The sequence below is a fragment of the Vitis riparia genome, chromosome 10 (genome assembly GCF_004353265.1).
Source record: "Vitis riparia cultivar Riparia Gloire de Montpellier isolate 1030 chromosome 10, EGFV_Vit.rip_1.0, whole genome shotgun sequence".
Lineage (NCBI taxonomy): Eukaryota > Viridiplantae > Streptophyta > Magnoliopsida > Vitales > Vitaceae > Vitis > Vitis riparia.
The window spans coordinates 17049438-17066443 of NC_048440.1; the positions used below are offsets into that span (position 1 = coordinate 17049438).

At 37.0% G+C, this 17006-nt stretch overlaps 4 protein-coding genes across 7 annotated transcripts in view; 2 read left to right on the forward strand and 2 right to left on the reverse strand.

The window, feature by feature from the left end:
• Window positions 1–133: 133 nt before the first annotated feature.
• Window positions 134–985, forward strand: LOC117923152. The gene is made up of 3 exons (XM_034841391.1): window positions 134–151; window positions 211–708; window positions 788–985. Exons 1-3 carry the CDS (start codon window positions 134–136, stop codon window positions 983–985), a joined length of 714 nt encoding a protein of 237 aa, XP_034697282.1.
• Window positions 986–1082: 97 nt separating this feature from the next.
• LOC117922946 lies at window positions 1083–1947 on the forward strand. The gene is made up of 3 exons (XM_034841183.1): window positions 1083–1289; window positions 1395–1560; window positions 1651–1947. Exons 1-3 carry the CDS (start codon window positions 1108–1110, stop codon window positions 1822–1824), a joined length of 522 nt encoding a protein of 173 aa, XP_034697074.1. The 5' UTR covers window positions 1083–1107; the 3' UTR covers window positions 1825–1947.
• Window positions 1948–2826: 879 nt separating this feature from the next.
• LOC117923638 (sodium/calcium exchanger NCL1-like) lies at window positions 2827–7287 on the reverse strand. Of its 3 annotated transcripts, XM_034842030.1 has the most exons (8): window positions 7222–7287; window positions 6661–7040; window positions 5179–5370; window positions 4905–5086; window positions 4532–4653; window positions 4165–4432; window positions 3788–4087; window positions 2827–3371 (listed from the first exon to the last, which is right to left on the reverse strand). In XM_034842030.1, the coding sequence occupies exons 2-8, from the start codon at window positions 7025–7027 to the stop codon at window positions 3123–3125; spliced, it is 1680 nt and encodes a 559-aa protein (XP_034697921.1). In that variant the 5' UTR covers window positions 7028–7040; window positions 7222–7287; the 3' UTR covers window positions 2827–3122. The 3 variants fall into 3 exon arrangements, with proteins under 3 accessions (XP_034697921.1, XP_034697920.1, XP_034697922.1); XM_034842029.1 differs by lacking the exon at window positions 7222–7287 and having other exon boundaries at window positions 6661–7106; XM_034842031.1 differs by lacking the exons at window positions 6661–7040; window positions 7222–7287 and adding an exon at window positions 5459–5540 and having other exon boundaries at window positions 2862–3371.
• A 2839-nt stretch (window positions 7288–10126) lies between these two features.
• The window catches only part of LOC117923637 (probable pre-mRNA-splicing factor ATP-dependent RNA helicase DEAH9), a 32617-nt gene continuing 25737 nt past the window's right edge, over window positions 10127–17006 (reverse strand). For both annotated transcript variants that reach the window (XM_034842027.1, XM_034842026.1), the window contains exons 19-23: window positions 13058–13156; window positions 12800–12886; window positions 11247–11300; window positions 10987–11066; window positions 10127–10700 (exon numbers count right to left, since the gene is read on the reverse strand). In XM_034842027.1, the coding sequence (XP_034697918.1) occupies window positions 10556–10700; window positions 10987–11066; window positions 11247–11300; window positions 12800–12886; window positions 13058–13156 (465 nt within the window). In that variant the 3' untranslated portion in view covers window positions 10127–10555. The remainder of the gene's footprint in view (window positions 10701–10986; window positions 11067–11246; window positions 11301–12799; window positions 12887–13057; window positions 13157–17006) is intronic.

A 17006-nucleotide genomic window follows, 5' to 3' on the forward strand; every position in this document is an offset into this window, starting at 1 on the left:
ATTTTGTGATCTTAGGAGTTAAGATTTTGAGTTATTCTCTGATTTCTGGCGTTTGGGTTCATTCATATTCAGTTGGTGGGAGTCTTGGACTTCAATTAAAACAAAGCGCAGCAGAAAATGTGTAACAGCAGCAATGGGGGTGGTGGTGGGGGTGAGGAGTGGGACCCATGTGCTAAGAAGCAGAAGCATCAGCACAATAAACCACGGCAGAGAGGGCTTGGAGTTGCGAAGCTTGAGAAGATATTGAGAGAACAGAAGGATAAGGAAGAGAACAAGGTGGCTGTTGCAGAATTCTCTTCACGCTTGCTTTCTGCTCTTCCTCGGCAGTATCAGCCTCCGTCTTCCTCTTTCCTCTGTCCAGTGCTGCCTCCGGTGACTGCACCGCCTCCCATGACAATGATGAGTCTCTCTTCTTCGACTACTTCTGCTATGCATGTTCCTTTAACCCAGACATCTGTCCCATTTGGCCCATCTCCCTTTCCAGCGCCAGTCCTTTATGGTAATGCCGGCATGAATTCAACTAGTGGGGTTGGTGTTGGTGGTGGCAGTGGTGTCTTTGGTGAGCCAGCCACGGCTGTGCCGGGGTGTGGCTGTTTTCCCAGTTCTTGCGAGTCAAGTCTTCATGGGGATCCTAGGATTGAATCTAATAGAATGAATACTGCCCCTCTTGTGCTGCAAAGAGAACAATATCCATACCCATCTCCAACGGTAATAAATAATTAGTATGCACTTTTTCTTATGTGATTTCTCTCTTTTTGGGAATAATATACACCTCTACAACTTGCAGATGAATCCTTCTCCGTTGTCTGCCGCTTGGTCAACCTCGTTTCCAGCGGGACGAAATCATCAAATAGAGCACCCTTCAAACCAAAGGCCTTATGCCAACTACAATTTCATAAGGCCAGAGGAACAGAAGGCATGTGCCATTTTCCCCACTGCCCTTCGTTTTGGACCTTCTCTTCTTCTCTTTGCTGATTCTAGTTGATTTATTTTAACCCATTAAGTTGATTTTTCATGTTTTCTTTACCTGATTTCAATGGAGTTCTACTGTTTTTGGTTCTTTTGATTGAGAAGAAAACAGGTGGCAGTTAATGGGGCCATTTTCTAATGTTAAATTTGGTTACCACGCAGATGGTTGGTACAAAAAGGCCATGGCCTTTCTCAAATGACCGACCTTTGGGGCTCTATTACCCTACTCCTTTTCCCGCTGACATACAGAAGTCGTACCAGTCACCTTCATGTGGCAATGGCAGTGCAATTATGATTGATCCCGGCAAAACAATCTCTAGGTTGGCTTAGTTCTTTTGTCCTCCTGCTTCAAGTACATAGCCATCATAGCCATCATAGCCATTGTCTCAGTGATGGGTTAACATTTCTTTTGCTGCATTCCTCAGGGAAGTGAACAGAAGCAGCCACTTTGGGCTGACCTCAGAAAAGGGCTTTACAGAATGTGCTTCTTCTGATGGTAATTTCCTCACATTAGGACCTCCTGGAAGTCCTTCCCCAACAAGACAGACATCTAAACTGGATTTCTCTGAAGTCAATTTACTTCCATTTCAGGTAAAATTTAAATATTACCTAATTCCTTTTCCTTCTAATCAATTCGCTGTTCATATGGTGTTGATAAGGTTGTTTGCTTATGATGTGAAGGGATGCATGGAGGGTCATTACCAGAGGTCAACACCAGGTGGATCAATCCATCAGAAACCCTTGTATAGGTTCTCAACAGAGGGGCATATGGGCAGGGAAGAAACAGCCTTGAGCTTGAATTATCTGACAGATGATGCAGAAGAGGATAATATTGATCTCGACTTAAAGCTTTAATTGGGTTGTTCCCATTGAGACCAAAGACCACACAATTCTCATAGAAAGCTAATTAAGAGAGTTTTTCTTTACTTTTCTTTTCTTTTTTTTCTCTCTTTTAAATGTACTAAATGCCTGTGACTGGTCGATCTTGAGAATCTGACTCCGAAGTTTGAATGAAATGTGTGAGTTTTTTAAGATGGAAACATTTTTCATTCCAGAACTATCTAATTCCAATTCTACACAGTTCCAATCCAGCTATTCGAAGATAATAGCATTGCGCTTTCAATATTTGGGCCGTCATAGTTTTGGAGAGATGTGGGTTTGTTTGTTTGTATGAGATTGAAGTTTGGTCAATGCTTGTGTTTTTGGGGGGATTTTCAAGGATTGTGCGACATACACATAAATTGACATCAAACCTTTGACCATGAAATATTAAATATGCCTGTCTTGTTCTGTTTTTGAGGAGGACCCCACCTACAATATGATTGTTGCTCTGAGACTGAAATCTGCAACACTGCAAAGTGAAATGGTTGGAGATATTTGGGGATTTCTTGACCTTATAACACAGGAGACCAAACGGAGATTCCTGACTGGGCACTCTTTTTGTGGTATTCATGTTATGTTCTCCCATTTTTTTCTCTTTAATTGCTTCAAGCGCCTTTTATAATTTCATTCTCTTCCAAACAATTCCCCAGAGCCGGACTCCCAATTATCATTTTTTGTAGTAAGCCATTGCTGATTCCTATCCCAAGTCATATCGCCTCCTCCCTCACAATTAAAAATTTCAAGTAGAACTTAGAAGGAAGTCAATACTGTAATTATGTCATAAACCAGAGGCTAGCTAGGGTGGTGACCGGCTCGTCCTGCCTCAGCCTTTTTGGGCAAACTGTACACATGATGACCCTGAAGTTTCTGAGCCTTTTGACACATGTCAAAAAACCTTTAATATGGTCAAGTTATGATAAGTTTTGGCACCGACAATTTCTTAAACTACCCAATTCTTCATGTCTTGATGCTATCTTCAGAAAAACATTCAACCATTTCTAGGACCAAAGTTTCGAAAGTACATACAGTTCATAATTGAATCAAAATAGAAATATGTTCATAATACAGTCATCTACATTCTTGTGAAAAAACAAGAAACACAAGAATCAAGAAGAAAAAACATGAATTTTTATGCAGATGTCTATTAATTGCGTAAGCTCATCTATCCAATTGATGCAGAAGATGGGGTTGGAAGACGCTAACCACATATTTATGAATTCCACCCCACTTTTTTCTCTACTGGGTGGCACCAAAAGCTTGCTTGGAGAGTCTTAGGACCATCCAAGAACTTCAGTGAGAACATAAAGCAGCCCTAGAGATATGGGGTACATAAGATATGCTATTATGGCTGTCCAGATTGGGAATTTTGTTCTGCAGCTAGTAAGCAGACCCATCAACGTGCAAATAATTAGAACAACCAGAATTTCGGCCGAAACATCCCAAGACAAATCCCTGATATAGACGAGTAACAAGAACATGGCCAAACCCATCATATTGTTCATGAACACTGCATTGTATATCTGCAGAAAAACAGTTTCAAATGGCAAATGAGGGATTAGTTTCTTGTCATTCTTGCAACTACACTAGACATATAAGAAGACTAAGAGCATAAGAGCTATAGGATGAGATATTGACAGATGTAATACTAGTCGGATAGGTATAAGATAAGCGCAAATACATCTCAGCTTGTCCTCCATATGGAATGCAAACACATTGATTTATGTCGACATAATATAATTTTTGTTTGCTAGCTGAATGCTAGTAGCCGAGTGGCATCTAGGCTTATCTGGTATGAACTGTTCCATCACATTTTATGAAGCAATTTTCTTATGCATAAGTTGATGATTGAAAATGGAGATTGTTATGATCAGCAATATGAAAACCAAGGTTGCAAACTTTGTGAGTTGTGAAAGCTGAATTTAAGAGAGAAACGAACCTCAGAAAATGTTAATGAAATAGCCTGTTTGGTCTTCACTCTGGCAGATTTGATTGCCCCCAGTGTCTCTCTGTAGCTCATAGCCACTGGTATGATAACGTATGAGATTATGAATGAAGGGATATTTACAGCACTGGAGAACTCGTTGATAGTTTCAATTAAGGGTTGTGCTAGAAGGCTCATCACAGCAGTTCCTATTATCAATAGAAAAGCAGCCTTAAAGTAACTGAACCAAGAATTTTGAGCAGTCTGACTCTGCTGCTTTGCTTTCTTAGCCAGCAGGCTCTGCTGCTCTTCACTCTGCATACATATTAAAAAAATTATAACGATAAAGTTTTGCTTAGCATTCAAACAGATTCTGCCATGAGTTAAGTTACCTGTGCAGATCTGCTGAACAACTTAGGCCGCTCGTCATATTGATTATTGTCAGGGTGATTAGCCTCGTAAAGCCATTTTGAAATTCCCCTATGGAATTCTGTCTCATCAATTTGAGCATTTCCAGAGGCATCAAAATCTTCCATCACCTTTTCCACAAAATCCTCGTTTCTCAAGCCTGCCTCTTCCAACTTAATTCCTAGCAAGAGTGCTCTAAGTTCAGCTTCTGATATGCTTGCATCCTTATTCTGGTCAATTTCATGAAACACCCTGTAAATATAAGAAGCAGAGACTAATCACTAAGATGCAACAATCTTTAAAAGATTCAGTTGGGGTACAGTATATGAAAAGATAAACTAGGAAGCTCACTCTCTTATTCTGGATTCATCAGGTTCACCAGAAGGAGTGAGAAGGCTTGCTACTAGGTTGTTCTTTACAAAGTTCCTTGTCACATATGCTAGTCTTCTTTCCTGAATCCATGGCTGGAATACCTGTTCAGTATTCATTGTCCAGAAAGATTATTTTGATTAATCATATGCTAGAGAACATTAAAATTTAGTTGATGGAAGTTCAATGACGGATCAAGTAATAAAAAGAAAAAATCTCATTGTTCTTCAAGTGGGTGCAAACTACATTTCATAAAATCTGTGCATCAATTTCATATATGAACCAACAAGACTTTTCCCACATATATAGAGACATCTATTGGAGGAAAATTTTGTGCTACTAAATTGATGTTTACCTGATAGAAGCAGTAAAGGAAGAGAAAAACAAGCGTGACAAGGAGAGAAATTAAGATCACTACTCGGATCCCAGAAGATGAATTGATAAGCTTTGCTAGTTGAAGAATGAGAAATGGGATCATGGACAGAATCATGATTCTTGCAGTATACCTTGTTGCATCATCAGTACGAACCCCATAACCTGCATGTACACAAAGACTAAAGAGCATCAGTTTATTGCATTCTATGCAGCCTTTATGCTTAACCATGAAGGTGGCAGAGCAGGAAAAAAACCAGTTAAGCTGAATGGTTTCTTATTATTTTCCAGAGCTGAGGAGGTGGAAGAATCTGAAATGTCATAATTGCCAAAAAAAACACAAGAACCCCATATCACGGTCAGTTGCATGACTGCTGATCCTGCAAGCATGGCCATGCTCATTGTGGCCATTGATTCAGCAGTGTCTGTACTCCCAGAAAGCCCAGTCACTGAAAAAGAACATGAGAACCTATAATCATATATCAAATTCTTTGATGTGTTAACAAAAATATGACAATTCAAAGTTGGAAATCTTACTCATTAATGCTTCCAATACTTGAACTTAGATTCAATTATTCATGTTTTAATACCTTGACATGTTGATGGTTAAGCCAGGAGGAAACAAACAAGTAAATAATCTAGTTTTATAGATACAAAAATATATCTAAAATAGAATAAAAATGTTGCATTCATACAATAAAATATGGGATTTAGTCTCTTTCATTATGATAACAGAGTCTCTTAATAGTAAAAAGAATGCATGATGGTTACCTAATCTTGCTACATCATTAATTCACCATCCTAATATGGCACTAGAACAATGGGTTTTTTGGTCTTTGTTTCTTTGCATTGGCATATAATTTGAAAGAAATATAGCAAAAAGAAAGGAAAATTAGGCATTTTTCTGGTCAAAATTTTAGATCTCGGACTCACCTCACATTGCAAGTGGAGTGAAAAAAAATATTGTTTTCTTAAGAAAAAGCTTTACTTTTGATGAGGAAGAAGCAACTAAGAACTATAGAATAACATCCATGACATGTGACTGACCCGCTGAATCTCCACATTTCTGTACAGCCTTACTTGTCCCGGAAGCATTGTCGACTGGGTTAGAATTGGAGATGAATAAAATAGAATATGTCTGACCTTGTCAACTTGTGGATGAGGGATATAATTCCGTAATTATCTGGCTCAGTAGAAACCAAATATTTAATTAAATAGCTTCGTAAGTCAAGATTAGATTCAATCGCAGCCACAAGGACAAGCAACTGCCTTGATATTCCTGCCCTAGTCATAACTCATAACTACCTTTCACCCGCAGCCTCCTCCATGGTTGATGATATTAGCTAGCTACCTTATCTGCAACCATGTCAGAGTCTCTAGGCTGGTGTAGACCATGAGGACTCGAGGTGAAGAAAAATGGCACTAAGCATGTTAGAAATGGGATTGATTTCATGGAATAGAGCCAGACTATTACTTTTCTTTTCTTTTATTGTACGGTAAAATGTGGGTTGAGATTAATGAAGTCTTCTTGTACAAAAGGAAAAAGATTCATGGACTAAAAGTTAAAACCTCAACTGGGGAGATTTATCTATAGCAGAAAGGAACTAGTAACTAAGGAAATGAGATATGGTAATATTCCATGTAGGTTATTTTAATGTATGAAGAAAGAAAAGCTTGCGATTGAATTTACTAATGAAGGTTGAGAGATGGAAGAGGAAATCAAGAGTATAAGGAGTTACCAAGAATCATCGCGACTTCTGGGATTGAGCCCAGAATGTGGAACAAACTAGCACCAAAAATACCAGTTCCAAATATCTGGAAGAAGAGGTCAGACCCGGCTGAAACGTATTGCTCTCCCAGGGACAGCAAGAACTCGTATACCACAATGAGGAAGAGCTCTCCCCATACCACTGTCGTGCAAGGCAAGAAGCCATAGGTGGGTTCGCATGTCACCGTTGACGCGCTAAGCTCCAGGCCGATGATGGGAGATTGGGTTACGTTTTTCATGCCATCGGTTACAAGGTTGAGCTTCTCTGGAACCGAACGGCTACCCCCAGAAAAGGCCACGAGAAGGGGAAGAAAAAGGATGTATGCTGCTCTTATCATCTTCTTGGAGACTCTGCGTGGTGCATAAATGTGGAGGATGAGAAGTTGAAGATGAATAAGTTGCAACAAGCAAATTTAAGAAAATGTAAGAGCCAGCAGAACAGAAAGATTCAACTTGTTAAGTGGGAAAAGTCGTGTTTTTACTTCAAATTTTGGTTTAATAAATAAAAACTGAGACTGGTAGATATGATTACCATTTTGGCACGTCTGATGAGGTTGAGTGTATGCCACCTGATAAGATAGTTTTGCGTTGGAACGACTGAACCTGGCAGTTGGCTCTTGTATGTAAAACAATTAATCTATTCATTCTTATTTATTTATCAATGCACGACTAGATCACAAGGGCTTACAGGAACTAAAACTTATAACCTCAAGACATCGGTGATTTGAAGCCGGAGCATGAGCATTTTCCTTGACCATGGTTGGATTTTCTCCCTTTGGAATGGACAATGTTGTGGCCTATTAATTGGAGAAGAGAAAGCTGGAGTTTAATGATTATCATGAAAAAATAGCTGGGTCATGTGGCTTCAGCGTATGAGGACTACTCTTTCCCCAATTTCAACTGGGAATACTAACTTAGAGATTTGGCACTACTTGCCGATAACCAGCCTGGGCCCAAGATGTTTGCTTTAAGGTATCAACTTCTGCATTTCAGTATGCTACTAATCAATACTCAGATTGGCTCCCCGTTCCTGTTACTAAACAATGGAAAATCCCCCTTATAGAACGTTCCAAAGAAGCCATTTTCCATCGAAAGAACTCCCAATTATAATACTGGGTTAGGTCGTCCTTCACCCCCTTTGTAAGCCATAACTAGGCTCTCCCTAAAAGGTAGTGCTATATTTTATATTACATGCCAGGGCGGCCATGGCCAGGTGGCATGCTCTTCCTGACTAAGCCTATTGAGTGGACTCTGCACATGTGATAAGAGGTTTTGTGGGACTGACTCGTGCCGAGACTTCTAGACCCTTAATTTGGTACTTCCATGGCAAAAAGTATACTCATTTGACGGTTTCTGTGATTGGTCCATCTGGTTTTGATTTTTTATGCTGGAGAGTAATCGATTCAAGAATGTTGAGGGAAACTTTGGAGTTGAAGTTTCGAACTTCGGTGTCATCAAATCATGATGGTTTTTACCCTTCTCAGTATGTGATTTGCTTGTCCAAAATTGGAATTTGGTGCAGAAGTAGTAATGAGACCCATCACTCTGCAGATAATTAGAACAACCAAAACTTCAGCCGAGACATGCCATGGGTGTAAAACACCATTGATATTACAGCTCAGGTATAATGAATGATGAAGGTATTTATCAATGTCATCACGAGATTCACAACTCACGTTTGCAAGTCTGTCTTTAAATGTTGGTAGCTAGTTGTTTAGAAATTAAAATGAAGATCAAGGATGAAAATTTTATCAAACTTTCAAATGAAAACCGAACCCAAGACTGAAACTGACCTTTTCAGTCTCTGTTCTGGCTGATTTAATTGCCCTGGTTCAACGTCTAATATCCAGCTAGGATTTAATATCTTTAAGCTTTATTTATAGAATCAATGCATTATTTTTCTCACAAAGTTAGATCTTTTCTCATGCATTTATGTTGATTGAAGATCAATACACACAGAGGATGACTTTGTTGAATCCGAATGTCCTAAGCATATCATGGAGGCAAGGGAGAAGGAAAAACCCAGTTAAAGTAGATGGTCTATTACTTTCCAAATTTGATGAGTTTGAAGAAACTGGGAACTTATGGCTGCCAAACACGACACAAGAACCCCAAATTAGAGTTAGAAGCATGACTACTGATCCTGAAAGTAAGATCACATTGATTTCTTTGATGGGTTAAAGGAAAATAGGAGAAACGAACTTGGACATCTCAACAACCAATACCACTTATTGGAATGATAACAGGGAATGATCGGTTTATAGTAAACAAACATGGAATGTAGTGACATAAGGCTTCCATACCCAATCATTGACCTTTTTTTTTTTTTTAATGTGAGATTTATTTTTGGAGGACTTTTATTTTGTCAATCACGACTGGGTTGTGCTTACATTTTTATCATTCATCACTCATCATTTAATATAAACCCGAAGACATCGAATATAATAAACTCTAAAAACTTAGCCAATTATTGTTTAACAACACCAATGAAAGCCAGTTCTATCTGTCAAGATTCAACAATAAAAGAACATAATAACCAAATGATTTCCTCTGCCTGCTTTCCCGGAAACCACATTTCACCGGCTGCCTCATCTGCAATTTTTTTTTGGTGAAGAGACCACAATCCTTTGAGCATGCATTTTCTCATGGTGGTTGCTAAATAAGCTCTATGACGGTTCTAAGGCTGGCGGATATGACTCGTCAATATGGGAAAATCGAGATTTGACTCCGTGCTGTCTGACAAAGATGGTTTGCCCTTTAAATGGCCTAACCCCTTGGCTTGCTTGCAAGAAAGCATGACCTATTCTTATTTATTCATCGGGGAGAATTGGTGGGTTGAATCTTCTCCCTTAGATTAATTATTATATATGTTGTTTTAGATTCAATTGTAAGGTGAGGGGGAAGTAGAAGTTTGTAACCACCTGGTTCTGGGGTCAAACAACAACAATTACCCCAATGGCCAAGAAGTTGACACTAGGCCCATTCTTTTTGCCAAATGCTCTTTTTCTGAAACCTTTCAGTTACTGTACTAAGAACCAAGAACACAGACTGAATTGATTGAAGGACATAGTATTAACATGATTTCCAGCCCAAGAGTCAGTAAGAAAATCCTGCATGACTAGATTGTTAATGAGAATGCAACTCCATTATACTTAGAGACCATCCAATAGAATTTAATTTGCGACTTTCACGTGCTGATAATCCTAAAGTGAAAGACAATAACGCCTAGGTTCCGAAGAAAGGAAAAAAGAAGAAGAAGAAAGAAGGAAACGGTCTCCTCAAAGCCAGACCTTCAACAAAGAAAAACACATGAACAAATGACAAAATCATATTTCTCTGACACATGAAAAGGCTAACCAAGAGTCAAATCATCAAGTGAGAAATGACTTGCGAAAAATTGGAATAAGAAAATGAACACAGATGAACAATAAGCCTGATTTGAGTGTAGTGTAATAATTTTTAGCTGATATATTCTGAATTATGAATACAAACAGATCCTCTGAACTCAAGGTCAGGCCACTCCAATTTGCATTTGGTGTTTGCCCTCCCAATCAGATTACCATTCCTTGAATTTGTATTTTTTTGTAACTTCAAATACACAAGAAAAAGTTACACCAAGATACATTAGAAATATTTATATTGGGGAAAAAATGATAGAAAGAAAGAATTTTTAATACCAAAATTTATTGCCCAATAAACTTTGGGCTCTTGATATCCTATATCAGTGAAAAATGCGAGCAGTTACCACCCTTTAGCATGCATTTCTCAAAATAACAGCTTAAACATGTACAAGGGTTTTCCATGGTTCCTCTGATTGCCTGCCTCCTCTGTTTCATTTGAAAAGAAAATACCATTATACAGTGCAGTCAAGAAGCAATAGGATTGCGTTGTTGCCGGTAAAAATGTGGAGCAGCCTCCATAAGCCAAGAAGGGTCTATGGAAATGACATTGCGCATGTATTGTCGATCAGTTGAGACAAGAGAATTGTATATAATCCACTTTGGATTAACTCTGCAAAGTGACCAGGTCAAAGGGAATGAAAATCAAAGAAATTAGCATTTCAACAAATTTGCTAGTAGCACTCAAACAAGAAAACGATTTGCATGAAAGGTGAAGTGCATGTCCTGATAGGCACTTTAACTTCTTCTCTATTGCTGTAAACTAGTAAGTCAGGATTTATACATTATCCTGAATCTCATGAATAAACATATATCCACTAGCTGCCTTGAAGTTCTATAATCATAGAAGAATTACATAATGCCAAATTTTCAAAATCAAGTCAAATCTCTGTACTAACCTGAATAATACTGATGATGGATGAATATAAACTTCTTGGGCACTTCTAATGGTCTTGTACATTCCACCTTGACTGTGTGCCTTTCAACAAGATGAACAATACAAATTTAACACAAGATTAACTTAATGAAGATTTTCTCAGAAAATGACACTCGTGGTTTTGTTTACTGAAGGTTCTCCAAAGACCAATTGGAAATCTATGAAATGCTTATACCCTTGAAAAGAGAATATGATACATTTGAATTTTTAGGAATTACTCACTTCTAAGCAGCAAGCATTAGCAAAAAACCCAGCAGTGACTGCCTTCCTTACCACCTGAAAGAATTGAATAGCAGAAAATTTTTAACAATCCCAGTACACAGTGATTAACAAAACAAAGTTTTTGATGTTACAAAAGGCGATATTATAAATTGAAAGAGGTGAGTGTTGGAAATGAGGAAAAGCCTCAGAAAAATGATGCAGTTTTATTGCATTGGTCCAGACCTGCACTAGCACATGCATATTTCTCAATTTACTAGTCAATTTGTGGCTATATCTTATTGACCAGTTAGTTTCATGGATCTGTGAAAAATCACAGGTCCAAACTTGTTATAAAGTGCAGCAAGTAATGATAGAACCGTTTACTAGGTATAACCTAATTGATATCTAATGCTTTACGAGCATTCCAATTTCCATGATGACAAAAGAAGTATTATTGAATCAGATACAACTTTGAGGATAGACAAATGAAATAAAATAGGGAACTAGATACAACTTTGATGATAGATTATGAAATAAAATAGGGAAAATTCAAAAGGGAAAAGAAAAAACATGAAGAACTTTTCTAATCAAGCACAGGAAACTGCATTCTCAACACAATTACCAGTAAATACATAAGAAGATAAAAGAACTCAAACATGCCTCAATTATTTAGATAGAATAGCTTTCAGGGTTTGTGGATGAATACTTAACATAAACAAAAAGTTAATGCAAGGCCTACAAAAGCCATCATTCTACATTGGATGTGCCTTAGCAAGTGAAGACTTCTTAGCTATTTTTTACTCTATTCCTCCTCCTCCATGGCATGAGGCTAAGATATGAGGGAAGTTTTCTTCAAATTCAATGTGCTCTCAGAAACTCCAACCAGCTTGTTCAGGAAGACTCAACCATAAATTAAGAACATTAGCTTCCAAGGTCACATTTAGATGGAACAAACCTGTGATTATTGAGTCTCTGGAAGAAGATCAAGTAACAGGATACATGAAAATAAAAAGACATCCAGTGAAGTCAAGGTCAAACAACTAAAAGATGTTTTTGTTTTGCTGACCATCAGTTCTAAAGAAGTTCAATGTGAATATCCAACTAGTTCTTTTTCACTGATGGGCCACTTCATGGCAGCTCTTATTACTGTTCCTGCATAGAACTGTGTGGCAGCCACAGTAATGCATTGAATTGCAAGAAAACAAAATTTTCTCTGTCTCTGCTCTCTTTTCTTTCATTCTATCATGTAAATCTTTATTCACGGTGGATGACAAACAAAGAAGACAAATATAATATATCAAACTCTTCTATGAAAGAATTTCATACCATTACTTTACTGTCAGAAATAATATATGTTTCCAAATGTTTCAGTTAACTTGAAAAGGGGAAAACCGAAAAGTATTAGCAATTAGCAAAGCATCTATTCCATCTCGATGTACATGTAAAAGGCCAGGCTCAATAAAGAAATGACCAATGAAAGAGAGTACACATGAATATTTTCAGCAGAAGCAGGAAGAATAATATTAACCAACTCTCTCCCTGAGTAAAGGAGAAAAAATGTTGCCTCACATTACCTCCATATCTCTTTCACAAGATTTTAAGACTATGCCCAATCGTTGTGCTATTCTTCTGAGTTGTTCTCTAATTTCAATCACTTTTTTCTGCAGAAGAATTGTTACCAATAATAACTTAAATGACACATCTAAGAAATATATAAGATAAATAATATCCTAAAACCATTTAAACCTGAAGGAAACGTTTTGTGCATAGCATTACAAATAAAAGTACTCATTTCTTAAATTGTTCAAGGCATTTAAAACACGGATACTCACCATTGCATGGTAGTTTATAAAGTTCTTATAGCACCACTGTGAAGATTTACCCGATTGAATAAATCCTTTGTATACACTTAGGTAGGTCACATGGTCACCCTGCATAGTTCATAAAATCTGAGTAAGCATAAAACTCAACAACTTGTGCCAAAAATAGATAAATAAACAAATAGATTCAAAAAAGAAACAGAAGTGTCATAGAAACTGGCTAGAAACAAGAAAGATGGAAAAGAAACATCCATTAGGAGAAAATAACACTGCTCGGTTGTTATTCAAATTTTCCTTCTGAGAAAACCAAAGGTTGGAAGAGGAAAAACTAGAAAATCACATGCCCTCAACAACTTTCCTCCACATTCAATGGTAAAAAATTTGGGCATTCATTTCCTTTCAGAGAAAACAACAAAGCAGTAAAAAGAAATTACATAGAATCGGTACCACCAAGAACTTTAGTAAAACAGCTAGCAAGCACTTAGTGAAGGTGCTGAAAAAACAAAAGACAGCCAAACCAAAAGCATATATATAATCTCACAGGAGGAAAGTAGGACAGTTAGCCTTCTAGAAAGGTCCCAGTTCTCAAAAGCAATGCACATAACATGGCTATTGATCAATTGGACAACCCTTCAGTTTAGTTGGTTCACCATAAGCCAGTGAAAGGCATTTGGAGTAATAGAACTAGGGCAAATACTTCGCTTGAGGAAAGGATGATTTATAGTGGTGCAACACCAAATAAAAAATAAAAAATAAAAAGGTAGTAGAGAAAAAAGTTGTTTTGAGCCAGGCAACCACCAACTCCTGCCCCATAAGGAGAAAAATGACATAGAAAAAACAAATAAGAAAAAAGAAAAAGGCATACTCAAGAAATGACTCTTCACTCGTGTGATACATGAACACATCAATTTTAGCCAAAATACCCATGTTGATACGAAACACCACAAGTAGGAATGTTAAATCCAAGTTGGATAGGCTTATACTACATCAGATACAGCTATTTTAGCTACTGACTTCTTTATCTTTCTTTTTTTTTTTCTTTTTTTTTGTAGTTATCCTTATATCACATTGAATACAACTATTCACTCTTTTTTTTTTTTTTTAATTATATCATATAATAGTACAAAATAAATTGTAATAAACACTAAATAACTTATACTTGTTTTACTGTACTTATGTTTAGTGTTAATTATTTTTCATTAATGCAATATCCAAGTACCTACACTCATAGTTAAGATCTTTTTTTAACTAAATTCTTGTATCCTAGGATTTTGGGATCCAAAGGATTTGACACCAAGACATGTATCATACCCAACACCCATACAATAATGATGAATTGGAAATATCCTATTCATTAGAGAGTATAAAAGGTGACCACTGATGGTACAATAGACACTACACTGCCTTCACCAAAACAACTCACCATCTCAGCTCGCACAAGGAAAAGATTCTCATTAAAGCATCATTTTTGTTTAATTGGCGAATAAAATTTCATTAACAAGGCATGTAATAAAGAAAGGGGGTGCAGCCCAATACACCCATAGTAGACAAAGCATACCACAAACAAAACAAAATTAAAAAGAGAAAATAAGGGTCTGTTTGGAAATTGTTTTTTAGAATAGTTTTCTATTCTCTAGAACAAAAAACACAAAACATATTTGACAATTAAAAACTATTTTCTATTTTCTATTCTTAAAAACATAAAATATGATGTTTTCAAATAACATCTTTTAGTTATTTTCAGTTATTTTCACTTGTTTTTTTAGGACTATTTTAAAAAATAATTATACAAACATGTACAATAACTAAAATAAAACACTAGTTATAAAAATTATTTTTAAAACATATTTAAAAATATTAAAAATAGGTTAAGAGTTGTTTAGGTTTCCAAACAAACTTTTATTCTACAAAAATCATATAATAGTTTTTCAAAACTGTTGTAAAAAACTATTTTTTAGAATTGTTTTCGATCAGTTACCAAATAGACCCTAAAATTTTTAAAGAAAGTAAAAACCTGGACTAACTCAAGGCCAAGCTATCTACAAAATCCATTAGTTTCCTCCTAGTCACCATCCCATAGAAGCAGCCTCTTAAGGGAAAAAACTATCATCATTGCTTCAGTTGCTGTACCCCTTCAAAAACTCTTATATTTCTTCCCTCCCAAATTATTCAATAGAAACAAAGAGGAGATAAATTCCATGCTTCCTTGTGATTCCTGTCCACAAAACCACCATGCTATCCTAGCAACAAATCTTAAACAAACAGGGTACCATCCAAGACACTCCAAACTAGAAAACCAACCACAGTGAATCAGAATTTGACTGGTCAATGCCTGCTGTTAGTAATATTTTTCTTGCCTATTAAGCTGAAAAATAAAAAGGTCAATGTCATGGTTAACCATCCACTTTTCCTCAGCTGATCCATTGTTAGGATTTTCTCCCAAGTGACCTCCCAAATAAAGACTCAGATTCTAGTGCATATCTCACCCTTCCAGTGGAGGGCTCACACATTTTTCCATAAGGCTATACTTCACAAAGTCAGAGACCACATGCTCAAGGGACATTCCCCATGCCAAAATGGAATTTTGCTCCTCACTCCACCAAATGAGGCTTGGATTCCTTCTCAACATCTTCAAAACCTTTCATCGATCCCTCATACATCATCTTGTCTCTTCAAAAAACAACTCCCTTCTAATTATTTGAGATTGCCAAGTGGTTCCTATGCAATATCTCTAATTAAGCATGATCACTAGTTCTATCCAGTATCTCTTGTTCCTAACTTTCCTCACTCTACGAACTTCAACTCACCAACCTTGCTCCACTGGGTAATCATAGATCCAGGTGTGACAAGACAACTCAATTTGTGCTTCCTTATCACATGTCGAATTGCTACCAAGTTTTACATTGCACTTTTACCCTACATTTTCTTATCTCTCTACTTGTCCACCTTGAACAATCATCACCTCATTCACTCTTGCCATTTGGACAAGGACATTTCTTGCACAAAATGCTGCTCCATTGAGCAGTTAGTTTTGATAGGCTTCCATACTATAAATCACAACTTCAAGGGAACTAGAGATGTAAAAGATGTCTAAAGTAAAACTGATGCAAATACAGATTGATGGGACCTAAGAAATGGCCCAGCCAAAACCTTTTTGAATGAAAATACTTGCTATGCAGATTTCTGACCCATCTTATCTGTATGAAAAAATTGCCATACTGTGAATGCAACAAAGAGAATTTTGTCATCAGAAAAATATGAGGATGGTAAAGTTAAATAGGAAGTTTCAAGTAAATGTTAAAGCATCTTACTCAAAGAGAAATGTCCTAAACCTTAAGGATACACTGTCAGTAGTCCATAAGTCTAACTAATTCATCTAAACTGATGAAAGTAGAAGTTCACAGGAATGCAAATAAGAATTTGGAACTTCAAATTCAGGTTAAACTCGGTCCTTTGTGAAGCATAACTACTTCATGGAAAAATCTGTCCTTTTAAGATTAAACATAATGCTACAAGATTGATTAAAACATGTAATAATATAAAGCAATGCAAAGAGCTCAGGTTCAAAGAATATTCTCATTCTAAAGTTGACCAATCTTTTTCACTTCCTTGCAAGATCTACAGAAGTAAAGATTTTTTTTTTTCTCAGATAAGTGTCCACAGTAGTAAAGAATTGAACACAAGATCATCCTGACCTTGACATTCCACACTGATAGATGCATTCACCACTAAATGGTAAGTCTCAGGTTCAAGCCACCGGCTTACCTTTACATGGTTCTAAGGGGAAGGTTTGTGCATCTGCGGTTTTCCTTGGCCATGCAAACTGGGACAGGTTCGAGTCCCAAGTTTATCCACTATATTTCTAGGGGGAGAATGGTTGTATCTGTGGTTTTCCCTGGTCCTGTGAACCAGGGCTAGTGGGTTTTCACATTATCAAAATGAAAATCATACATAGATATGA

Coding starts and splice junctions, on each gene's coding strand:
- LOC117923152 (XM_034841391.1), top strand. Junction 709..787: donor ATCCATACCCATCTCCAACG/GTAATAAATAAT, acceptor TACAACTTGCAG/ATGAATCCTTCTCCGTTGTC.
- LOC117922946 (XM_034841183.1), top strand. CDS start 1,108: ATGTTAAATTTGGTTACCACGCAGATGGTTGGTACAAAAAGGCCATGG. Junction 1,290..1,394: donor CCCGGCAAAACAATCTCTAG/GTTGGCTTAGTT, acceptor TGCATTCCTCAG/GGAAGTGAACAGAAGCAGCC. Junction 1,561..1,650: donor TCAATTTACTTCCATTTCAG/GTAAAATTTAAA, acceptor TATGATGTGAAG/GGATGCATGGAGGGTCATTA.
- LOC117923638 (XM_034842030.1), bottom strand. CDS start 7,027: ATGATAAGAGCAGCATACATCCTTTTTCTTCCCCTTCTCGTGGCCTTT. Junction 5,371..6,660: donor AGAAGTCGCGATGATTCTTG/GTAACTCCTTAT, acceptor GTTCTTTTTCAG/TGACTGGGCTTTCTGGGAGT. Junction 4,433..4,531: donor GATGAATCCAGAATAAGAGA/GTGAGCTTCCTA, acceptor TTATATTTACAG/GGTGTTTCATGAAATTGACC.